Here is a 25,977-nt window from a genome sequence, read left to right as displayed (position 1 = left end):
TTGCCCCCACCACCCTCACAACCCCTCCACACCACATCCCCCTCCATCTCCCCCCCATTCCCCCCCTCCCCTCCACACCCCCATCTCCACCCCCGCTCTGTGGTCATGGAAGGCCACAAAGGGGTTAAAAACCATGCACTAACAGGGTATGAAAATGCCCTTTGAATCTTTCATTTTCCCGTGGTTTATGGGCCGGGGTGACGGAGCCTGGGTGACCTGATTGGTGCCATTTTGGAGCAGCCTGTTCCGTTACCTGAGATTCTGTCCCAGTCGCTGCTTCCCTGCCTGACTCTCCAGCTTGTTTTCCTTTCACCCATTTACTCCCTATTGCCCATCTTCCACTTAGCCCTCGCTCAGAGTGGAGGGGTTTGGAAAGGAAGCCATGATTGGGAGGGTCAGGATAGGGAAGCAGTGAGTGCAAGGATTGTGAGAGGGCGAGGGTCAGCAAATGAGAGAGTCAGTGAGTGAGAGAGAGTGAGTGAGGGAGCAAGGGAGGGTCAGCGAGTGAGGGAGAGTCAGCGAGTGAGGGAGAGTCAGCGAGTGAGGGAGATTCAGAGAGTGAGGGAGAGTCAGTGAGTGAGGGAGACTCAGCGAGAGAGAGAGTCAGCGAGTGAGGGGGGTCAGCGAGTGAGGGAGATTCAGAGAGTGAGGGAGAGTCAGTGAGTGAGGGAGACTCAGCGAGAGAGAGAGAGTCAGCGAGTGAGGGGGGTCAGCGAGTGAGGGGGGTCAGCAAGTGAGGGGGGTCAGCGGGTGAGGGGGGTTAGCGAGTGAGGGAGGGTCAGCGAGTGAGGGAGAGTCAGTGAGTGAGGGGGGTCAGCGAGTGACGGGGGTCAGCGAGTGAGAGAGTCAGCCAGTGTCATCAAGTAGAAATAGAGTTTGAATTTTTTGGCTCGATGTTGTAGGCTGACTTTTACATGAGATCGACAATTATGGTAATAAAAATCTACATTTTTACAAGAGCCGGCCTGTCAGGGTGGCAGATTCCCGAACACAATTTGTGACTAACTTGGGTTTATCTGATTTCTGTTACGTATTTTCCACACCCTTTTCTGGGTGTGGTTTATAATAATATTACTGCTGAAGTCAGGAAATGAAACTGAAAGTATTTCACTGAACGTTGATCACCATTTTACTCAGAGCAGAGACAAGGTGATCAGTCTGTCGAGATGGAAGATGAACTTTCCTGTGCTGTTTGCCACGATCTGTATAAAGATCCTGTTTTAATCGACTGTGATCACAACTTCTGTCGATCCTGTATAACCCAGTACTGGGAGGAAGCTGTCACTGCCTCCTGCCCCATCTGTAGAAAGGAAACTTCCTCCAGGGACCTGAGACCCAACCGCACTCTCTCCAACATGGTGGAACTGTTTGTAAAAAGTGACAAAGGTGATAAAATTCAGCTGGAATGCAGCCGTCACCAGGAGAAGCTGAAATTATTTTGTAAAACTGACAATCAGCCCATCTGTGTCGTTTGTCAGACTTCAAAAAATCATCAAAACCACGAGATGCTGCCAGTGGAAGAAGCTGCTGAAGAGTTTAAGGTGAGGAGATCCTGTGTAAAATAAAACACAGAAACAGATAACAGAATCCTCAACAGGGAACAGTCATAGATTTGGGTTTGAGTATCTCTCAATATTTATTATTTAATTCCTCAGGGTGCAAGTTTACAAAAGAATTCAAAGTTACAGGCAAGAAATGAGAGAGAATCATGATGGTTGTTTTCAGCGAGCTGCCAGTTGCAATCTTATGGCACTTAGTGCAAAAAAAAAGCCAGAATGCAGTTCTTGCCAGTAGCGGGTAGGAGATGGAGCCTGAGCTCGCTGGTAAAGCCAGCTGCAGAGATCTTGGCGTGCCATTATACAAGGTCCCCGATCTCCCAGTGCACTGGGAAATCTCCTGCCTCCCAAATTGGGGTGGCACGGCGGCACACAGTGGTTACACTGCTGCCTTGCACTGCCGGGAACCAGGGTCAATTCTTGAGGGACTGTGTGGAGTTTGCGCATTCTCTCCATGTCTGTGTGGGTTTTCTCCGATGCTTTGGTTTCCTCCCACATTCCAAAGATGTGCAGGTTAGGTTGGTTGGCCATTCTAAATTGCCACTTGGTATCCCCAAGATCTATATGTTAGGGGGATTAGCGGGGTTAATACGTGAGGTTACGGGGATAGAGGCTGGGGAAGATGCTCTGTCAGAGTGTCGGTGCAGGCTGATGGGTCAAATGGCTTCCCTCTGCATCGTAGGGAGTTTATGATTCTATGTGATAAGGGGATCTTACGATAGATGGTCAAAACTTTGGTCACAGAGGTAGTTTCTCTGGAATGTCTCTGAAGAAGAAAGACAGAGTTTTAAGGAGGAAGTTGCAGAGTTTGAGGCCTAGTCAAGTGAGGGCACTACTGTCAATAATAGAGCAGATTCAGAGATATTCAAAAGGCAAGAAATATACAAGCTGCTGGAGAAAAATAATGATCACATGAAAATATCAGGTACATCCAGTAAATTGGAATATTTTTGACTGGTTATATGTTTTAAAAAACGATTGGACTGCTTAAAGTCAGGGGCGGTTTGGATAGGTTAGTGCAGCTAGTGCTCGTACTTTTGATGAGACTAGCAACAGGTCAAACAGATGCTTTCCGAGGGCAAACTGGTAACAATGTGAAATCGAACATAAAGGGTCTGAAGATGTATTAGCATTTCAAAGGAGGAGACTTTGCATTTACATTCTAAAATGGAAACTCACGAAATGAAGGTAATTAAGTTTCACTTCTGAAGAATGGTGGCACAGTGGTTAGCACTGATGCTTCACAGCACCAGGGACACTGGTTCAATTCCCGGCTTGGGTCATTGTCTGTGTGGAGTTTACATGTTCTCCCTGGGTGGGCTTCCTCCAGGGGATCTGGTTTCCTCCCACAGTCTGAAAGAAATGCTGGTGAGGAGCATTGGCCTGAACAGGCGCCAAAGTGTGGTGACTAGGGGAATTTTACAGTAACTTCATTGCAGTGTTAATGTAAACCAACTTGTGACTAACAAATAAACTTTACTTTAAGAGGCTGGTTCAGATACGGGAAGATCGAAAAGGAAAAAAACTATATCAGAAGCATCCAACTGTAGATGTTTTGAGAACTCAGCCAACAGCAAGCTGCATCCACGAAGAAAGCCTGCCTTGTAAAACCAGTTGATTTGTTCTATTTCAGAAGCAACCCAAAATAGATAAAACTGCCTGGTATGGTAACTATTGCTGAATGTGTCACACTTTTTGAGATATGACCAACTCACTCGGTTAACATTTTATTACAAAAAACAGAACTTCTGTGGTAATCACTTCTTGACTTTATGATGTCGGCATCAGAGTTGTTTATTAGTAAGAGGCAGAAACAGAAAGGCAACAAGCTGAACAGTTGAATGAACACATTAACAGTAGAGATAATTTCTGAATACTACATAAGAACATAAGAAATAGGAGCAGGAGTAGGCCATCTAGCCCCTCGAGCCTGCCCTGCCATTCAATAAGGTCATGGCTGATCTGAAGTGGATCAGTTCCACTTACCCGCCTGCTCCCCATAACCCTTAATTCCCTTATCGATCAGAAATCTATCTACCTGTGACTTAATACTATTTTAAATCAGTTTCAGTTTAAATCACAATACTATTTTAAATCAGTTTAAGACATAAAAATCAAAGCATGGTTGAACTTCATACCTTGAGCAACATATTATTCTTTGATATTCCTAATTTCAATGTTTAGAAAGTCAGGTGGTGCCTAAATCTGGTGACTGATCCCAAACACCAGTTTTACACAGACAGCAAACTGAAAGTCGACATCAAACTGCTGCACGTGAAGAAACTGAAGCCTCATAAAAACCTGAGAGCTCAGAGAATTTTAATTTTAACCAAGTGTTATTTAATTTTTGGGTGTGTATTTCTGAAAATTGTACAAATTAACTGATGTTTTTGTTTAGGAAGAACTGCGAAACTCACTGAAGCCAGTCCAGGACAAGAAGGAGGAATGCTGCGCTGTAAAAAGTGATTACGAGAAAACATTAACCCACATTCAGGTATTTCTGATTTTATTTTACTTTCCATTCTATACACTTACAGAATTACAAGATGCAGGATCCTGTGTTCATATTATAGATATAAAGAGAGAGTGGAGATGGTGTATAAAATATTCACAAGGTTGATCCTGGAACTATGTGGGCGGCACGGTGACACAGAGGTTAGCACTGCTGCCTCAGAGCACTAGGGACCTGGATTCGATTCGTGGTTTGGGTCACTGACTGTGCAAAGTCTGCACGTTCTCCCCGTGTCATAGAGTCATAGATTCATAGAGATTTACAGCATGGAAACAGGCCCTTCGGCCCAACTTGTCCATGCCGCCCTTTTTTTTAAAACCCCTCAGCTAATCCCAATTGCCCACATTTGGCCCGTATCCATCGTACCCTTGTAACTATCTAAATGTTTTTTAAAAGATAAAATTGTATCCGCCTCTACTACTACCTCTGGCAGCTTCTTCCAGACACTCACCACCCTCTTTGTGAAAAAATTGCCCCTCTAAACACTTCTGTATCTCTCCCCTCTCACCCTAAACCTACGCCCTCTAGTTCTGGACTCCCCTACCTTTGGGAAAAGATATTGACTATCTAGCTGATCTGCACCCCTCATTATTTTATAGACCTCTATAAGGTCACCCCTCAGCCTCCTACGCTCCAGAGAAAAATGTCCCAGTCTATCCAGCCTCTCCTTATAACTCAAACCATCAAGTCCCGGTAGCATCCTAGTAAATCTTTTCTGCACTCTTTCTAGTTTAATAATATCCTTTCTGCATGGGTTTCCTCTGGGTGCTCCCATTTCCTCCACAGTTCGAAAGATGTGCTGACTAGATGCACCCTCAGTGTACCCGAAAAGGTGCCGGAGTGTGGCAACTAGAGGATTTTCAGAGTAACTGCATTGCAGTGTTAATGTAAGCTGACTTGTGACACTAACAAATAAACTTTAAAATTTAAAAGAGTTTAAATTGGAAAGATTGAACTGGCTGTGGCTCTTTTCTCTGAAAAAGATTATGGGGAATGGCGGGGGGGAGAGGGGGACCTGATAAGGGTCTTTCAAATGAAGAAAGGATTGATAATCTGGAAGTGGGCCAGAATTTTATGCTTGGATGTGTATCTGACCTGGTTCGAGAATAAAATTTCATGAAACGACATTGAGTACGATTTCCCGACATCACCACGCACGTGTAAAAATCGTATGCGGCCCACAGAGCAGCAACACTTTCTCTCATTGTGAGCTCATTGTTGTGTGAGTACAGAGTTGTTCCTGAGTTTCTCAGTAATTCTTTAGCTTTTATTAGCGTGCCCTTTCAGCATTTCGGGACTGCATCATCACAAGAAAATTTCCGTGAGGATTGGAGCAAGTGATCCCTCTGTATCTGCTCTAATGGGGAGAATGTATTCAGCTGGTGTGATCTCCTCTGAAGAGGAACAGGAGGGAGAGGAGGGAGAGGAGGCAAGGCGAGTGCAGGCAGGATCCCAGCCAGAGACCGTTGAGAGGCACAGGCTGAGTTGGTGGTGGGGCTCAGCAGGGAGACCAAGGCAGGTGGGGATGCCACAGACACCATTACTCATTGGTTAGAGTATACAAGCAGAGCACCAACCTGTAATAATGTCTGAGGTCCATGACATTGGAGGTTACGCCTCTCCAGGGATAGGGACTTATGCATCCTCGAGAGTGGTGGTGCAGAGGTCCAGTGGATTGCTCAAGATGCGCTTCTGATACTTTGACTGATCCAAAGGATTGCAAACACTATACAGTTACAAGCCCATGCAGCATCTGGCGACTGTTCAAAACACCTCAGCCCATTACAGTAAAGAAAATGCTTACATTAGCTTAGATTAACAGGAAAAGAACGTATACATTTGCCATCCCTAACACACACTTCAAAATGACAAATAATGTCACCCATGACACGTCCCTATTGTGCTGAAGGTGCCTTAGATTGACGCCTCTGGGTGCTGTGTCTTAGTGCACCCCTCACCATGACTTTCCCCTTCTCCCCTCTCTGGCAGTGACATTGGAGGCAGCCTGCTGACTTTGCTGTCCAGGTGTCTGTTGGTGGTAGTCCTCTGACTGGTGGAGCCTGAGTTGTCTCCGGCTGGGAGGGAGAATCCAGCCCCATGGCTGGCCATTCCGCAGGAACTGTGGCTTCATCACGGCAAAGAGTGGAGAAGCTGCTGCCCTCGTTCGGAATGCCCTGTGAGAACAAAGAACAAAATCAGCCTGGGAAACGGGCCCTTCGGCCCAACGAGCCCGCGCCGCCATCTCAACACCACCAGTCCCCCTCTCCACCTACGACCCCTGTCTATTGTTTTATGGCCATCCAGATTGAGGGAAACTGATTTCGGGACAATTTATTCCTGCCAACCAGCCGAATAGCACATCTTTGGGGTGTGGGAGGAAACCGGAGCACCCAGAGAAAACCCTCGCGAGCACGGGGAGAATGCGCAAACTCCCACAGACACCGGCCCAAATCCATGTGTCTGCACGGCAATCAGCGATAGTCACTGAGCTGTCGTCTTGCCCAGTATCTTGTCCAGTTTAGGCACACACTAACGACATGAAGCATGAGGCCAATCTCGAACAACCAAGAGCAGCCCCAGTACGATCCATCACGTGTATGTCCCTCGTTGGACACGAGGTGGACCGACTTAAAACCTGTGAATGAAAAGAGAAAAAACATTATCATACCATACCCATTTACATTACCAGGGACACCCCAATGCTAATGACCCTTATTTAAAACAATCTCCAATATCCACCCATCTCCAACCCAGTCATGTGCCTGTCCAAGTTACTCTTAAATGACTCTAGCGTGTTTGCCTCCACCACCTCACTTGGCAGAGCATTCCATACCCCCACTACCCTCTGTGTGAAAAACCTCCCTCTAATATCTGTGTTGTACGTCTCCCCCCTAACCTTAAGTCCATGGCCGCTTGTCCTACGTGTCTCTATCATAGGAAATAGCTTACCTCTGTTTACTCTATCTATACCCTTCATAATCTTATATACCTCTATTAGATCTGCCCTCAGTCGGCGTCTTTCAAGGGAAAAGAGCCCCAATTTCTTCAATCTTTCCTCATACCTGAGTCCTTCCATACCAGGCAACATCCTGGTAAACCTCCTCTGCACTCTCTCCAGAGTCTCCACGTCCTTCCGGTAGTAAGGCGACCAGAACTGGACGCAGTACTCCAAATGCGGCCTAACCAATGTTCTGTACAACTGCAACATTAGACTCCAGCTCTTATATTCTATACCCCTTCCTATAAAGGCTAACATACCATAGGCTTTCTTCACCACACTCTCCACTTGCACTGCCACCTTCAAAGACTTGTGCACTTGCACCCCTAGGTCTCACTGCGATTCTATACTCCTTACAGGTTTACCCTTTACCATATAACTCCCCCTACATTATTCCGGCCAAAATGCATCACCTCACATTTATCCGGATTAAACTCCATTTGCCATGTATCTGCCCAATCAACCAGCCTATCAATATCCCGCTGTATTGCCAGACACTGCTCCTCACTGCCCGCCAATCCAGCCATCTTGGTGTCATCAGCGAATCTGCTGATCACACCACCTACTCCCTCTTCCAAATCATTTATATACACTACAAAGAGAAGAGGTCCCAGTCCTGAGCCCTGCGGCACACCACTAGTGACAGACCTCCAGCTAGAAAAAGACCCCTCCACTACTACTCTCTGACTCCTCTTTGCAAGCCAGTTCTCTACCCATCTAGATACCTGACCACATATCCCATGAGCTTTAATCTTCTGTACCAACCTATCATGAGGGACTTTGTCAAATGCCTACTGAAATCCATATAGACGACATCAACGGCTCGTCCTTTGTCGACCGTTTTTGTCACCTCCTCAAAGAATTCTACCAGATTTGTAAGGCAAGCCTTTCCCTTGACAAAGCCATGCTGCGTATCCTTAATCAGATCGCAACGCTCTAAGTGCACAGACATCCTATCCCTAAGAGTCTTCTCCATCAACTTACCTACCTCTGACATTAAGCTCACCAGCCTATAGTTACCCGGGCTATCCCTCCTACCCTTTTTAAACAACGGTACCACGTTTGCTATCCTCCAGTCCTCTGGGACCTCACCTGTGTCCAAAGAAGAGACAAAGATTCGCGTCAGAGGCCCAGCAATCTCATCCCGCACCTCTCTAAGCAGCCTAGGATAAATGCAATCAGGCCCCGGAGATTTATCGGTTTTAATGCCATCTAAAAGCCCTAACACTTCTTCCCTCGTAATCGATAGATCTTTCAATTGGTCTACTGCTCCCTCAATGACCGTACTAGACATCAAGCCCCTCTCCTTCGTGAATTCCGACGCAAAGTATACATTCAGGATCTCCCCCATTCCCTCTGCCTCTAAGCACAATTCCCCACGTCTATCCCTGAGAGGACCGATTTTACCCCAGCCATCCTTTTGTTCTTAAGATAGGAGTAAAATGCCTTTGGATTCTCCTTAACCCTACCTGCCAAAGCCATCTCATGCCCCCTCTTTGCTCTCCTAACTCCCCGTTTGAGATCCCTCCTTCTCTCTCTGTATTCCTCCAACGCTCTCTCCGTTCCCAGCTGCTTAGACCTGACATATGCCTCTCGTTTCTTCCTAACCAGGTCTTCTATATCTCTAGTAATCCACGGTTCCCTAATCCTACCTTTCCCATCCTTTCTCCTAACTGGCACATGCCTTTCCTGCACCCTTTGCAGTTTTCCCTTGAAAGACTCCCACATGCCTAACGTGGTCTTGCCTTCCAACAGCCTATCCCAGTCTGTATCCCTAAGCTCCTGCCTAATCCGGCTGTATCTAGCCTTCCCCCAATTTAGCACCCTCCCCTGAGGACAGCTCTCGTCTTTTTCCATTCGTATCCTAAAGTAGACGGAGTTGTGGTCACTATTAGCCACATGTTCACCTACCGCAACCTCAACCACCTGACCCGGCTCATTTCCCAGAACTAAATCCAGTATCGCCCCCTCTCTAGTCGGGCTATCTACATACTGTTGCAAGGATCCTTCCAATACACATCTTACGAATTCCTCCCCATCAGACCCCCCAGCTCTAGGCACCTTCCAATCCATCCCAGGGAGATTAAAATCTCCCACTACAACAACCCTGTTCTTCCTACACTTATCCAAAATGTCCCTACGTATACCCTCTTCCACTGCCCGCGGGCTATCGGCCTATAGTACACTCCTAGCATAGTAATGGCCCCCTTCCTATTCCTCAACTCCACCCACAGAGACTCAATTTCCAGCCCCTCCATGTTATCCTCCCTCTGCACCGCTGTGATCTGCTCCCTAACTAAGAGTGCCACTCCCCCTCCTCTTTTCAACCCACCTCTATCACGCCTAAAACACTTATACCCTGGAATATTTAGCTGCCAGTCCTGCCCCTCCTTTAACCACGTCTCTGTCACTGCCACCACATCTAAATTCCTCGCGAACATCAAGGCCCGAAGTTCATCCGACTTTCCCGTCACACTCCTCGCATTAAAACAGATGCACCTAAGACCCTCAGGCCCTCTCGGATCCTTCTTCTCCTGGGGGATCTTCCTATCATCTAGACTTCCCCTGACCTCCAACTCACTCCCAGTGCCTGAGCTGTCTCTCTCCTCCCCACCCCACCGCCATACTAGTTTAAACCCTGCTTAAATACTCCAGCCAACCTCCCAGCTAAAATATGTGTCCCCTTCCCATTTAAGTGTTCCCTATCCCTCTTATACAAGTGCCCTTCCTTTGCAAAGACTTCCCAATGGTCAACAAAACTAAAACCCTCAGTCCTGCACCAATCCCTCAGCCACGCATTCAGCTGCAGGATCTCATTATTCTTATCCCTGCTATTGCTGGGCACTGGCAACAGCCCAGAGATCACCACCCTGGAGGCCCTGCACTTCAGCCTGGCTCCCAACTCCCTGAACTGCATACGTATTTCCCCCCTACTCTTCCTTCCTATGTCCTTCTCTCCTACATGTATAATTACATCCGCCTGGGTCCCTTGGCACTTCAACATTCCCTCTACCCTCTCCGACACATCCTGTACCCCTGCTCCAGGGAGGCAGACCACCATCCTGGAGTCCCGCTTTTGCCCACAGAACCGCCTATCAATTCCTCTAACCCTCCCGTCCCCCACCACTATCTCACATCCAGCCCCCTTCCTTCCCTCTGAGGCATTTTCCTCTTCCCCTTGTGCCCTTTCCACCTCAGTTGGTGCCTTACCCCTGCTATCTTGAGAGACTACCCCTGGGGTAGTCTTTGGAACATTACTCCTCTTCTTTTTCCCCTTCCTAACTGTAACCCACCCATCCCCCCTCCTTGGCTCTGGGATCCCCTCTTGAATCTGGTTCCTATTCATTAGTGCCTCATTTTCCCTCACTAAAAATAAATCCTCCAGCCTCAACTCCAGTTGCCTAACCCGGGCCCTCAAACGCTGCAACTCCAGACATTTGGTGCAGATGTGGACTCTCTGGAGATGCTGTGTCTCCAGGAACTCCCACATATTGCACCTTACACAGCTGACACGTCTCCCTGCCATTTATTTGACTACCCTTAGACCTATGGACACACTTTGAAAAATTTGACCGGTAACTCACCTTGCCTAACCCTGAGGAACCATAGAAACAACAGGAAGCTCAGCCAGCAGCGTGAATTGCATTTGGACCTCTCTGCTCATCAGTGATGGACAGCACTTAGCAGAGACACTTGGTTCCTCATCCATCACTCACACTGGCAGTGATCTCCTGAGGTCGCAGTCAGTGCGCTGGTTTGCAGGTTCAAACACTTCCCCTGGAATTCCTGAGGGTGTCCGTTAAGCTGTCTCTTCAGTCGTCACTCTGTCAATTGAGGAGGCTGTGCACTCAGTGCTCAGGGTTAACACAGTGCTCAGGTTCCACACAGATTCCTCAATGATGGAGACCATGGCATTCAGATCCTCGTGGATCTCTGCCCTTTCTGCCCACGCATCCCGCTGGATATGCAGCTTCAGAGGCTCACCATCTGCCCCGGACTCAGCATGGTCCTGGTCTTCAGCAGTGCTCCCAATGTCAGCATCCTGGGATCACTTTGCCTCTTCCACCTCCTCATGTGGGTGTGCTGGACCCTCACCACTGTGCACCACCTGTAAAGGTGATGACCTAACACCCACCAACATGTGAGTATCTGAACTGATGCCTGGCTCTGAGGTACAGCGTGACACAGGCGCCGGAGCAATGTTCCCTTGGCGCTTAGGGGGAGGTGCTTGGGGTGGACTGCGGCTGGTGCAGTTGGCTCATCTGTGGAAAGAAGCCACATCAGTCAATTCCATCATCAACGTCACTACACATGCAAGGCTGCCTGTTGAGACACTGGAGTGATGTTGTACTGTCTGTATTGGAGCTTCAGAGGCCACTCTGGCTGGGGCAGCTCACTTTCTAATGAGGGTCCCATGACATGTTCCTATGGCACACACATCTGGGACCTGCACTCTTACCTTCATCCCAGATCTCACCAGGACTGGAGGAATGAGCTGGCTGGTGGAAATTCAACTCGAGAGCATTTCTCTCACTCTGAGTGAGGACCAGCAGATTGGGGATTCCCCCACTGGCTCAGCGGCACTCTGCAGCTTTGTGACTTGTCTTCTCCTGACAGGGGAGACTTCCATCTTTCTTAAGGTTCATTCACAATGTCCCCTCCCTCACATTGGCAATTGGCAGACCATTAAACACTGGCACACCTTCGCCTGCAAAGCACCACAGCCTATTGTGCTGACAGTCCAGCCTTAGCAGGGCAGGTTTCAGTGCAGTTGATACACATACTCAGACCTCTGAGCACTGAGGAGACTGAACACCTAACTACACCTCTACACAGGTCCATGCCATCTCTGCACTAACCCTTATCAACCACAGAAGATTATCAAACCTTTTGCAGCACAGCAGCTAGGTACAGCACCACAACCTGGTGTCCACTGACCTGGGTGGTAGTCACCGACCAGGCCTTCTTTGTCAGGTGGGGCACTTTCTTTCCCTGAGCATCCAAATGTGCCACTTGGCACTGACATCCTGCACTAGCACATCCAGGCACGCATTGGTGAAACAGGGGGCAGGTAGCCCACCCAACTTGCCCACACGCTTTCCCTGCCTTCCTGGTGCCGATGGAGTGACTATACACAGCTATTTATAACTGTTAAATAAACCTCACTCAGCTTCCCCCACAACTCCAGCCAGTCTTCAGGGAATTGTCTCCTCCGAATTAAACCTCCTGCCCGTTCCTCATTGGACCCAGTGCCCGACACATTCACACCTGCGCACAGTGTTAGCCCAACTAGCAGACGCGTTACACTCTGGCCAGGCCTGAATTGGTCACCCAGTGTAATCTCACATTAACAACAGGAACAGTTTCACATCTGCTCCCACCCACACTGACTTCGGGTGCACCCCGAGAGGAACATCAGGCCATACAGGAGGTGTTTTTATTTGAGAAAGAATCTAAAACCTAGATTTTAAATCAAAAAATAGTCCCTACTAAAGCAAACAGAGAAATCAGCAACTCGATCCCCCAGTTAAAGCTCCCTCTCTTGAATAAGTGACCATCTGGTAATCATTTGTCTAAACATCTAATCGATTAACTAGATGTCACTACATTAAGGAATAATATTCTTTATATAAAATAAATCAGATAAACAGCCCCACTGGCTTGGTCATAGAAGACAGAGGGTAGCAGTGGAAGGGTGTGTTTCTGAATGGAAGGCTGTGACAAGTGGAGTTCCTCTGGGATCAGTGTTGGGACCTTTGCTGTTTGTAATATGTGTATAAATGATTTGGAGGAAAATATAACTGGTTTGACTAATAAGTTTGTGGGCGACACAAAGGTTGGTGGAATTGTGGATAGCGATGGAGACTGTCAGAGGATACAGCAAAATATAGATTGGTTGGACACTTGGACGGAGAGATGGCAGATGGAGTTTAATCCGGACAAATGTGAGGTAATGCATTTGGAAGGTCCAATACAGACGGGAAATATACAGTAAATGGCAGATTCCTTAAGAGTACTGATAGGCAGAGGGATCTGGGTGTGCAGGTACACAGGTCACTGAGAGTGACAATGCAGGTAGAGAAGGTAGTCAAGAAGGCACACGGCATGCTTACCTTCATCAGCCAGAGCACTGAGTTTAAAAATTGGCAAGTCATGTTGCAGCTTCACAGAATCTTAGTGAACCTGCCCTGCGAAGGCTGGACTGTCAGCACAATAGGCTGCAGTGCCCTTGGAATATAGTGTTCAGATCTGGTCGGCACACTACCAGAAGGATGTGAAGGTTTTAGAGAGGGTACAGAAAAAATTTACCAGGATGGTATGTAGAGCATTAGCTACAAGAATTAGCTTTGGAGAAACTTGGTTTGCTCTCACTGGAGCGACGGAGGTTGAGGGGAGACCTGATAGAAGTCTACAACATTATGACAGGCATGGACAGAATGGTTAGTCAGCAGCTTTTTCCGAGGGTCGAAGAATCAATTACTAGCGGGCGTAGGTTGAAAGTGCGAGGGACAAGGTTTAAAGGAGTGTAAGAGGCAAGTTTTTTATATAGAGGGTGGTGGGTGCCTGGAACTCGTTGCCAGGGGAGGTAGTGGAAGCAGATATGATGGTGAATTTTAAGGGGCATCTTGATAAATACATGAATAGGATGGGAATGGAGGGATATGGTCCCTGCAAGGGTAGGGGGTTTTAGTTCACTTGGGCAGCATGGTCGGTGCAGGCTTGGAGGGCCAAAGGACCTGTTCCTGTGCTGTAATTTTCTTTGTTCTTTGTCAAATTATCAGGATTGGAAATTAACAGGATTGGGAAGTTTTTCTCTCTAATATTCTGATATGGACAGAACTGCTCAGGCTGAACAACCTTTTAAACATCCTCATTTGATTTTTCAATCTCACTGATATTTTCTAAAGGATCAAAGTGTAAAGACAGAGAAACAGATTAAAGCTGAATTTGAAAAACTTCACCAGTTTCTCCGTGAGGAAGAGAGGATTGTGTTGGAAGATCTGAAACTTGAGAAAGAGAAAAAGAGTCAGGAGATGAAGGAGAGGATTGAGAAGATAACGGAGGAAATCTCATCGCTTTCAGTCACTGTTCAGAATATTGAACAAGAGCTGAGTGAACAGGACAACATCAAGTTTTTAACGGTAACTGTTTCTTTATTTTTCTCTGCTTCACCGTCTTGAAGAATGAGCAGGTTGTGTCATCAAAATCTAGAATATAAAACTCACTGACCAAAATTACCCCAATCACCTGTGACATTTGGATTTCTCTGTCTCACACTAAGATCACTAACGGCTGTCTTTAACATGGAAATGACGAAATCTGGAGCTTGTTTAGAGTAATATTATAGAGGGATAGTTTCATCAAATTAAACAATGAAGAAAATCAGCTTCATACAAAGTGAGAAACCCTCAGAATGATCAGACCATTCTCCCCTGAGTGTACATTTCCAGTACAGCTGTTGGTCTGAGACTGGGAACAACAATCCAGGATCCTGCCAGGCTTTGCTTTATGATTGCAAAAATATACTTTATTCATAAAATATCTTAAAGAACACGCCAAACATTTCAAAATGACCATCACACAAAGTGCAATTATTCAGCTTCTTTATCTACATTCTGTTAAACATTGAGCTACTTCAACACAAAGAAACATTATGGACATTTCAAAATGGCCCTTACAGATGGTGCTAAGGTATTGAAAGATTATCTGCAGAGATCAAGTTGCACCCTGAGTTGCATGAATACAATTGTGAGAAGGATAATATTTACTGTATACATTCAGTGACTCATTTGGTCCAAGAGGGTTCTGCTCCCTTCACTTTACTGTGGTTGAAAGGTCTTAGACAGTGACCTTCCCCAGTGGGATTCTGCAGCAGCTGCCCCAAGCTTCAGTGCGTCCCTCAGCACATCGTCCTGAGCTTTGGAATGTGCCAGTCTGCAGTTTCTTGCGCTGGAAGGCCAACAAGTTTCGGGCAGACCAAAGAGTGTCTTTCACGGCGTTGATGATTCTCCAGCAGCAGCTGATGATTATATTGGAGTGTATCCCTGGGAACAGCCCGTAGAGCACAGAGTCCTGTATCACGGAGCTGCTCATGATGAATCTTGACAAAACCACCTCATCTTTCTCCACACCTTCTTTGCAAAGGCTGATTTCACAAGAGGGTGGACAACAGTCTCTTCAAGGGCAATGTGCAGATGGGGTGAGACTCATGCCTGTAGGAAGGATCTGACGGGAGGGCCTTTCTCACTACCAGCCAAGTTAGGTTTTGGTACTTGTTTGAAATTTCTGGTGATGAGGTGTTCTGCCACATGACCTTAACAGTCTGCTCAGGGAACCATCCAACAGGATCCACCATCTCCTTTCCCTTCAGGGCCTCTAGGCATGCTGACCACTGCCAGATGGGCTTATCATCAAAGATGTTTCTCCACATAAACGTTTCCATGAAGGAAGGTGGTATGGCACAGTCTAAGTACTTGGAACGTTCTGTGGCAATGTGGCCAGACCCATTCTTTACAATACTGAGGACAGATAGAACCTCAGTACGTAGAGGCACCTAATGTTTGCGTACCGAGGATCTACGCACAGCTTCATGCAGCCAGACACAAAGGTGGCCATCAGGATTCGGACAATGTTTGGCATGCTTTTCTCCCCTTTATCTAGAGGTTTGTATATCACTACAAACATGGTCCATTTTTGACCCCCAAATGCAGCAGAAAATGGCTTGCGTGATTGCCACACACAGGAGTGGGGAACGAGTCTGACCTGTGCCATGTACACCAATACTGAGAGCACCTCACACCTGATGACCAGCTTCTTGCCTGCAATGGAGAGGGAGCATCATTCCCATATACCCAGGTTTTGGTTCATTATCGCTACTCGCTCTCTCCAGATTCTAATGCATGCCCTGATCCCTCCAAACCATATTTCCAGTATCCTCAAGCTGCCTGATTTGACAGTAAAGGAGACTAATTGTTGATCCACCCAGTTCCCAAAGAACATGGCCTCACTCTTCCCACGATTTACCATGGCTTCCCAGGCCTGTTTGAACTGGTTGCAGATGTTGATGTTTGTGCATCAACAGCGGATCCGAGCAAAAGACGGCAACATCATCCAAGCACAGTGCCTCTGCTGCCTGGGATTGTCACTGCTCTTATATTTGAATTCTTCCTGGTGGACTCAGCAAATGATTCTAAACAACACACAAACAGGAGAGAGGGGCAGCCCTGCCTGACTACAGATTTAATTGGAAAGCTTTCTGATTCTCACCCATTAACTGAAACTGCACTACTGGTGTTTGTGTCGAGCAGTTGGATTCAGATTCTCTCCCAAACCCCATTTTGGAGAGCACATCCATCATCTAGGTGTGCAATATTCTGTCAAAGACCTTCTCCTGCTCCAGTCTTATGACCTTTTACCTTCACCTGAACAGACAGCAGAGAGCTCGGTTTAACATCTCAGCTGAAAGCCGCTCCCTGTGACAATGGAGTTCCCACTCAGCTGGTTGCTCATTGAGCTCAGTGTGACTCACAGCAAGTGTAGCTGACATTAGAATTCATTCTGTATGCTTCAGCTTTCCAGCTTACACTAAGTGCTCTGACACTCTATCTGAACAAAAAACGAGGAACAGTACAGTACAGGAACAGGCCCTTCGACCCTCCAAGCCTGCACCAATCACGTCCTATCTAGACCAACTGTCTGTATCTCTCTATTCCCTGTCTGTTTATGTGTCAATCCAGATGAGTTTTAAATGTCGCAAATGTATCTGCCTCAATCAACACCCTTGGCGGTGCATTCCAGGCCAATACTGTCCTCTGTGTAAAAAACCTTCCCCCGCACGTCTCCACTGAACCTTTCCCCTCTTATCTTGAACTTGTGTCCCTTATAATTGTCATTTGTGTCCTGGGAAAAAGCTTCCAAAAATTCACCTTATCTATGCCCCTCATAATTTTATAAACTTCTTTCATGTCATCCCTCAGCCTCCGTCTTTCCAGGGAGAACAATCCCACTTTATTCAATCTCTCCTCATAGCTAATACCCTCCATACCAGGAAACATCCTGGTAAACCTTTTCTCTCTCCAAAGCCTCCACATCTTCCTGGTTGTGTGGTAACCAGAATTGGACACATATTACAAATCTGGGTGAACCAATGTTTTATATAACTAACATAATTTGCCAACTTTGATACTCGGTGCCCCAGCCAATGAAGGTAAGCATGCCATATGCTTTCTTCACCACCTTTTGCATCTTTGCTGACACTTTTAGGGATCTGTGGACCTGCACACCCAAACCTCTCTCTGTGTCTATGCTCCTGATTGTTCTGGAATTTATTTTACAGCTCCCACCTGAATTGGATCTACCAAGATGCATCACTTCGCATTTGTCCGGATTAAATTCCATCTGCCATTTCTCCACCCAATTGTCCATCCTATCTGTATCCTGCTGTACTCTCTAACAATCTTCATCACTATCCACAACTCCAGCAAACTTAGTATCATCCACAAACTTGCTAATCAGACCAGCTATGTTTTCTTCCAAGTCATTAATATAGATTACAAACAACAGAAGTCCCAACACTGATCCCTGCGGAACATACCAGTTACAGACCTCCATTTAGAAAAGCATCCTTCCACCGTTATCCTCTGTCTTCTATGGCCAAGCCAATTCTGAGTCCATCTAGCTAGTTCACCCTTGATCCCATGTGGTTAAATCTTTTGCACCAACCTGCCATGAGGGACCTTGTCAAATGCTTTACTAACGTCCATGTAGACAACATCCACACCCCTTCCCTCATCAATCATTTTTGTCACCTCGTCAAAAGACTCAATTAAATTAGTGAGAGATGACCTCCCTCATGCAAAACCTTGTGTCGGTCGCGAATAAGACCATTCAGTTCCAAATATGTATAGATCCTAAGAGTCTTCTCCAACAATTTCACTATCACTGACATCAAGCTCACTGAACCATAATTACACAGATTATCCTTGCTACTCTTCTTAAATAACAGGACAACATTGGCTATCCTCCAATCCTCTGGGACCTCACCTGTGGCCAACGAGGAAGCAAAGATTTATGTTAAAGGACCGGTAATTTCATCTCTTGTCTCCCTCAGTTAGCTGAGATAGATGCCATCTGGCCCTGGGGATTTGTCTACCTTAATGCTTTTTAATACAGCTAACATTTCCTCCCTCGTAATGACGACTTGTTCTAAAGGGTTTACATATCCCTCTGAGACACCACCGATCCATGTATCCCTCTCCTTTTGAACACCAATGCAAAGTACAAAATAGGATAACTGCAGACAAAGATTCAAATGCAAGTTTGATGAGCCCCAAGGCTGAACGTAAAACTAACTTTGGAGCTTTATCCATCTTTCTCGGATAGATAGTGATTTAAGAACATAAGAACATAAGAAATAGGAGCAGGAGTAGGCCATCTGGCCCTTCGAGCCTGCCCCGCCATTCAATAAGATCATGGCTGATCTGTCGTGGCTCAGTTCCACTTTCCCGCCCTCTCCCCATAACCCTTAATCCCCTCTCTTATCAAAAACCCATCAACCCGCTTCTTAAAAATATTTAGCGAGGCAGCCTCCACCACTTCAACGGGCAGAGAATTCCAGAGATTCACCACCCTTTGAGTGAAGAAGTTCCTCCTCAACTCCGTTCTGAACTGCCCCCCCTTTATCTTGAGGCTGTGCCCCCTAGTCCTACTGTCTTTTTTGAGCGGGAAGAGTCTTTCCACCTCTATCCTATCCATCCCATTCATCATCTTATACGTCTCAATGAGATCTCCCCTCATTCTTCTAAACTCTAACGAGTACAAGCCTAGTTTATTCAGCCTCTCCTCATAGCTCAACCCCCTCAACTCCGGTATCAGCCTAGTAAACCTCCTCTGCACTCCCTCCAAGGCCAAAATATCCTTGCGCAGGTGCGGCGCCCAAAACTGCACACAGTACTCCAGCTGCGGCCTCACCAATGCCCTATACAGCTGCAGCAAGACCTCCCTACTTTTATATTCAATCCCCCTCGCTATGAAGGCCAGCATCCCATTCGCCTTCCTGACCACCTGCTGCACCTGCAGGCTGGGTTTTTGCGACTCATGCACAAGGACCCCGAGGTCCCTCTGCACCGTCGCCTGCTGCAGTTTTTCGCCACGTAAGTAATAGTCCTTCCTACCATTCTTCCTACCAAAGTGGACCACCTCACACTTGCCAACATTAAATTCCATTTGCCATTTCCTGGCCCATTCGCCCAGCCTATCTAGATCCTTCTGCAGACTCTCCACACCCTCCGCACAATTTGCCTTTCCCCCAATCTTGGTGTCATCAGCAAATTTCGACACCCTACACTCGGTTCCCTCCTCCAGATCATCTATATAAATGGTAAATAGCTGAGGCCCCAGCACCGACCCCTGGGGCACCCCACTAGTCACCAACCGCCAATCCGAATAGCACCCATTGACCCCCACTCTCTGCCTCCTATTTGACAACCAATCCTCTATCCACGCTAACACCCTACCCCCAACTCCATGTCCTCTGACCTTCTGCAGTAACCTCTTGTGAGGTACCTTATCAAACGCCTTCTGAAAATCCAGAAAGACCACATCCACCGGCTCTCCTCTATCCACCGCCCTAGACACATCCTCATAGAACTCCAGTAAATTGGTCAGACACGACTTCCCTTTAATGAAACCGTGTTGCGTCTGCCCTATCAAGCAATTCCCTTCAAGATGCCTCGCAATTTCCTCCTTAATGACGGATTCTAACATTTTACCTACCACAGACGTTAAACTAACCGGCCTGTAATTCCCCGCCTTTTGCCTGGCACCCTTCTTAAACAACGGCGTAACATTAGCCGTTTTCCAATCCTCCGGCACTTCCCCGGAATCCAGCGACGTCTGGAAAATAACCACCAAGGCATCCACTATCACCTCCGCCATTTCTTTCAGAACCCTCGGATGCATTCCATCCGGTCCTGGGGACTTGTCCACAATCAGCCCCTCCAGTCTGTCGCGCACCACCTCTCTAGTAACAGTAATGTCATTAAGACCCTCCAGTCCTACCACCTTTCCATCGCTAACACCCGGCAAATTATTCACGTCCTCCTCCGTGAAGACAGAAACAAAAAAGTTATTCAAGACCTTAGCCATATCCCCATCCCCTACCACTAGGTCCCCTTTCTCATCCGCTAAGGGACCAACGTTCACCCTAGCCAGCCTCTTCCTTTTTATATATTTATAAAAACTCTTGCTATCCTTTTTTATATTAAGTGCTAGCCCAGCTTCATAGCTTCTTCTACCCTCCTTTATCAACTTTTTTGTCAATCTTTGTTGACATTTAAACCTTTCCCAATCCTCTTCTCGCCCACTGCTCTTAGCTACTCTAAATTCCTCCGCTTTTAATTTAACACTTTCCTTCACCTCCTTCGTTATCCACGGCTTATTACCTCTCTTCCTACTGTCCTTTTTAACCATCGGAATAAATTTCTGCTGAGCACCAAGAAAGATCTCCTTAAAGATCCTCCACTGCTCCTCAGCAGACCTACCTTCCAACGCGCTCCCCCAGTCCACATTCGCCAATTCTTCTCTCATCCTACCATACTCCCCTCTATTCAAACAAAGGACACGTGTCCGGGAACCCACTTTCTCCTCCTCCATCTGCAACAGAAACTCCACCATACAATGATCACTCTCTCCAAGAGGATCCTTCACCTCAAGGTCCCTAATTCTACCCGCCTCATTACATAGCACCAGATCCAAGATAGCTCGCTCCCTCGTCGGCTCCAACACACACTGTTCCAGGAAACTATCCCGGCAGCATTCCAAGAACTCCTCCTCGAGCCCACCTCGTCCAACATGGGTCGACCAATCAATATGCAGATTGAAATCCCCCATAACTACTGCCGTCCCATTCCTGCACGCCGCACTTATTTGCGCGTTAACAGCCCGCCCCACCTCCAGATCATTATTCGGGGGCCTATAGACGACACCCACCAGCGTCTTCCTCCCTTTGCTGTTCCTAATCTCCACCCACAACGATTCCACTTTCTGCTCTTTGGCTCCGATATCATCCCTTGCTACCACCTTGATGCTGTCCTTAATCAGCAGAGCTACGCCACCCCCTCTTTCCTCCTGCCTATCCTTCCTAAACACTTGATAGCCCTGTACATTCATCTCCCAGTCCCTGTCACCTTGCAGCCACGTCTCTGTAATGGCCACCAGATCGTATCCATTTGTGTCGATCTGCGCCACCAGCTCATCCACTTTATTCCGAATGCTTCGTGCATTCAGATAAAGCGCTTTCATCCCAGCCTTCTTCTGGACCCTATTTGCCGTAACGCCACCACTTGGGACATCCTCAGCCTCTTCCCTTACCTGTACCCTATCCTTAACTGTAGACCTCCTAACATCACCTACCCTCGCACCCTCCCCCCCCCTAATTAGTTTAAAGCCCTGTCTACAGTTCTCTTTACTCGATTCGCCAGCACTCTGGTCCCAGCACGATTCAGACCAACCCCATCCCGCCCGAACAAGTCCCACCTACCCCAATACTGGTGCCAATGCCCCATAAATTCGATCCCATTCCTCCCACACCAATCTCTGAGCCACCCATTCACTTCCTTTATCCTGTCAACCCTACGCCCGTCTGCACTCGGTTCAGGCAGTAGCCCAGAGAAGACCACCTTGTCGGTTCTACTTTTTAATTCCATTCCCAGCTTCTCATACTCCCTCCCCAGATCCTCAGTCCGCACTTTGCCTACGTCGCTGGCACCCACATGTACCACCACAACTGGGTTCTCACCCTCCCACTCCAGATTCCTCTGCAGCCCAGCTGCGACATCCTGTACCCGAGCACCAGGCAGACAACACACCCTTCTGTGCACTTTGTCATTGTGACAAAGGACAGTGATTTCTATTGGATAACACTGGGAAAGGTTCACAAAAACATTTGTGTCCAGGACACATACAAATTATAAAATGAAAACATTAAAGTGAATCTCTTCAAACAATCAATTAATTCCAGTTATTGGATATTGATCAGGACTTTACAATTGGATTGTAACTCTGCAGGGGAAAGGTTCACATCCTGCCCACCATGGGAATTGTAGTGGGTGGGGAGCAAATCATGCACAAGTCCGTTGACCTCGGGTGGGATTTTCTGGATGAGGGGTGAGTGCAGCTGGAAAATCCCACTCTGTGAGTCATGTTGAGCAGGAAGATCGACTCATTTGTAATATTGTGGAGTAACTCACGGTCCAGGAAGAGGCAGTCCCATAACTTTCTATATGTAAAATGTACTTTTCTGTGGAATCCAGTCTCTTACTTTACTTTTTGTGATAAAATGTTCTCCAAACATAAACAGTAATAATTGTTCTTGTTCCACAGAAATTTCCGGATATACAGAAAAGGTAAAATTTACACCCTTGATGTGATTTTTATTTCTAACATATTTCTCCCCCAGTCTGGAATGATCCAACACTGACCTTTATCTCCTGTTTCAGAGTGAAACAAACTCTCCCAGAGCCACAGAGGGTTTACCCTTTAATAAATGTGGGGAAGTACATTTGCTCACTGCAGTACAGAGTGTGGAAAAAGATGCTGACGGTGATTAATACAGGTGGGTGTGAGCTTCCTGACACCAGCTATTAGACAGCTCTCTCGATCATTAGTAGAAAGGACTGGTCTTTTTAAAATAAATATACAATTGTATTTGTAACGGATTAGATTTTACTTCAGTCAATTTTCTGTTAAAATACAGAATTGACAGATCAGAGAGTCACAGGACCAGCTCCACCTGCTGAACACACAGTATTGGGAAAGGATATTGTCCATTCAACCTCCCTTTGTGGATCATTAATCCAGCATTCTGTTTTTCTTTTTCCTTCTTCCACAAAACTAGAGCCATCAACATAAATATCTCATCCCTCAGGGTTAATTCCTGCCCTGAATCCTCCCCCAGTTTCCCAAACACCCTGTACAGTACAAGTATGGGCTTCTCCTGGATAGTTGAGATGAGCTGTGAGTTTAGGGTCATCCATTCTGTTTACTTTCATGTTTTTCCCACTTAGTAATAAAGTCCAGCTGGTTATTCTGACACTAGATCCTGTTCCTTCTGTGATTTTTGTGTCTCACAATAGTTGGATTGGATTGTGGTGGGTCAGTAATGTAAGAGACTGGGTGCGGGCGAAAACAGTAAAATGTTTCACTGTCCAACAGCTCACTAACAGATGTCCCTCACAGGTGGAAAATCCCTTTTCCAGGTCTGCTGGGACTCTGCTCACATCGGTTCCCGGTCACAAGTGACTGTTTGTTTCCTGCAGAAGGACTTCACTGAAACTGATGTCAGTGGCTGCAGCTTCCAGATAAAAGTCCTTGTCGGGGTCCACAGCTCCCAGAGCTGGGCCAGTCTGCAAGTCCATTTTCAGTTTAATGAAAGCCTTTTCACATTTGTCATCTCAGTCCCAATACTCCCTGTTCCACTCGAGAGGCTACTGCCTTTTCCAGCTCTTTCCCCACGACCTTAAGGAAAGTCTGTTGGTTTTGTGGCTGGGACACGGGGCGGGATGATTTTCCCCAAAAACTAAGCTCCCAACAGGCGGGAATACGGGAGATTTTCCCATCTGTGTTTTGGGCGAGTTTAGTTGAATGAATTTTCGGCACTGAGTGTATCACAGAGTCAAGGGATTTCCGTTGGTGGGGCGAGTGCACATGCATTGATTTCTCAGTCTGCCGGGAGATTGGTTGACAAGCGCATCCCCCCCTCACCTCCCCCGGTCGCCTGATGGTCAGACCCGGTATCTGTTGGCCTCCCGATGACCGGACCCGGCCTCTAATCGCCGATCCGGCCCCCCGATGGCCACCATCTCACTAAAACCCATGTCCACTTTGTCTGGAGGGGGTCCCACCCTAAAACCTAAAGGTTTGGATATCGCTCCAGCCCCTGTATCAGCTGTAAATCTTCCCAATATAATGGATCCTCCTGTAGATCATAGGAGAGGGTGAATCTACTCCCGTGTTGGACACTCCTGTCTCTACTACCTTTCTCTCCCTCCACTATAATATCTACACATTGTCTATCACACTCATCATACCTGAGTGGACAAGGATACTCAGGCTGGGTACAGTCCCTTCCTGCTGAATTTCCCGGGACACCCTCTCCCTGGGCCACATGGACCTGACCCTGGGGAGTGTTTTCGTGCTGACACCATTTCATTCATCTGTGGGATTTCCGGAAACTCGGGGTGTTTGTCTCGGGTGTCTCTTGACTCCGAGTCCCCTGACTCTGGCCCTTCATTGGTTTCCTCCACTCTCGGACAAACTGTCCACTTCCCCCACAATTGAAACAGGTCGGGATGATCTGCTTTTCCCCGGGTTTAAAGCGCTTCCCCTCTCGCTGCCCCCTCGGTGGGGCCCCGTCATCAGTGACTGGAGTTTCCCTCCGCTGTACAAGGGGAGCCACAGGTTTTGGTGGATCAGGGGCTTCTAACAGGGGCTGCCGGACTGTCCGGTTTCTAACTCACTATCCCTCAAACTGAGGAACACTCACTTCTCCAACCAGCCCCGGGGACACGGCACAGACTAAACCACCATTGACTTGACTCTCTCGCTCTTTAATCCGTCTCTTGTATTCAGCACGGTCCAAGTGTGGCTGCTTGTTTCTGTAACAACCTGATGTTGCTTCACTCCGTCTCTCTCTCTCTCTCTGTCTGTCTCTCTCTCTCTCTGTCTCTCTCTGTGTTTCATGTCCCTGTTCTCCCAGTCCAGCTTTCTCTCTCTTGCAGCCATTGGACAGGATGGCAGGTCCCTCCGGGTCGCATCAGGACACAGGAGGGGAGGCACCTTCAGGGGTCGCATTCGTGTCACCAGCAGACGAGCCCCCCTCTCTCTGCCTGTCGCTCTGTCTCTCTCTCTGTTTCTCTTCCATCGTTTTTACAGATCCCTCATTCAGTTCTCCTGGGCCCCGGCCCCGCCCCCCCACCCAGAGATATGACCCGCCCCTGGCAATGCCACACCCCCCATTCAGGCCCTGCCCCCGCCTAGTCCCGCCCCATCCTGGCTCCGCCCCCAGTCTGACCCCGCCCCCCCAGCCTGTCTCCATTTCTCTCTCTCTGTCACGGGGTTTCCTCAACCTCACTGCAGGGTGTGGTGTCCGGGTAAAACCTTCCCCCCGGGTAGTGTCTTCCCCTTTCCCCTGTGCGCTGTTTAAGCTCTTCCCCGGGGGATGAATTTCTAATTCTGGATCATTGCTGATTTTCCCAATCACTAACCGGCTGTGAAAGTTACAATGAGTCTGACTAACATTTTATCCGTGTCCATCTGTTCCCAGCTCCAGTCACCTTCGACCCTAATACAGCCCATCCTGAACTTCTCCTGTCTGAGGACCTGAGCACCGTGAGATACACCGGGAAACGGCAGCAGCTCCCTAACAATCCGGAGAGATTTAATTACTATCTCCGTGTCCTGGGATCAGAGGGATTCACATCAGGAAAACATTCCTGGGAGGTGGAGGTGGGAAACAAGACAAAGTGGAGTGTGGGTGTGGCCAAGGAATCCATCAATAGGAAAGGGAAAATCACCCTGTATCCAGGTTCCGGATACTGGGCAATGGCACTGAGAAAGAGGAATAAATACTGGGCTTGTGAGAAACCATGGAAACATTTAGATCTGAGTGTGAATCCGAGAAAGATTCGAGTCTGTCTGGATTATGAGGGAGGGAAGGTGTCCTTTTATAACTCGGATAACAAGTCCCATATCTACACTTTCACTGGTACATTCACTGAGAAACTCTATCCTTATTTCAGTCCATATCTCACTGATGGGGGTAAAAACACAGAACCCCTGAAAATCTGTCCCCGGACAGTAACAATCCAGGAGGATGAGGGTTTTAACCCTTCATCCAAATAAAGACAGTTTCA

General features: G+C 47.4%; 1 protein-coding gene across 1 annotated transcript; it reads left to right on the top strand.

Annotated features, from left to right (window-relative positions):
* The first annotated feature begins 1,166 nt into the window (after positions 1-1,166).
* LOC145337287 (zinc-binding protein A33-like) lies at positions 1,167-25,977 on the top strand. Its single transcript, XM_080182078.1, has 6 exons — positions 1,167-1,541; positions 3,955-4,050; positions 13,975-14,208; positions 22,448-22,470; positions 22,564-22,679; positions 25,389-25,977. The coding sequence occupies exons 1-6, from the start codon at positions 1,167-1,169 to the stop codon at positions 25,964-25,966; spliced, it is 1,422 nt and encodes a 473-aa protein (XP_080038204.1). The 3' UTR covers positions 25,967-25,977.

The sequence above is a fragment of the Carcharhinus amblyrhynchos genome, unplaced genomic scaffold (assembly GCF_965287045.1).
Source record: "Carcharhinus amblyrhynchos unplaced genomic scaffold, sCarAmb.v2.hapA scaffold_45, whole genome shotgun sequence".
NCBI lineage: Eukaryota > Metazoa > Chordata > Chondrichthyes > Carcharhiniformes > Carcharhinidae > Carcharhinus > Carcharhinus amblyrhynchos.
The sequence above is the reverse complement of the archived record's forward strand: the minus strand, read 5'-3'. Positions and strand labels throughout refer to the sequence as shown.

Coding starts and splice junctions, on each gene's coding strand:
- LOC145337287 (XM_080182078.1), top strand. CDS start 1,167: ATGGAAGATGAACTTTCCTGTGCTGTTTGCCACGATCTGTATAAAGAT. Junction 14,209..22,447: donor ACAACATCAAGTTTTTAACG/GTAACTGTTTCT, acceptor CTTGTTCCACAG/AAATTTCCGGATATACAGAA. Junction 22,680..25,388: donor GCTGACGGTGATTAATACAG/GTGGGTGTGAGC, acceptor ATCTGTTCCCAG/CTCCAGTCACCTTCGACCCT.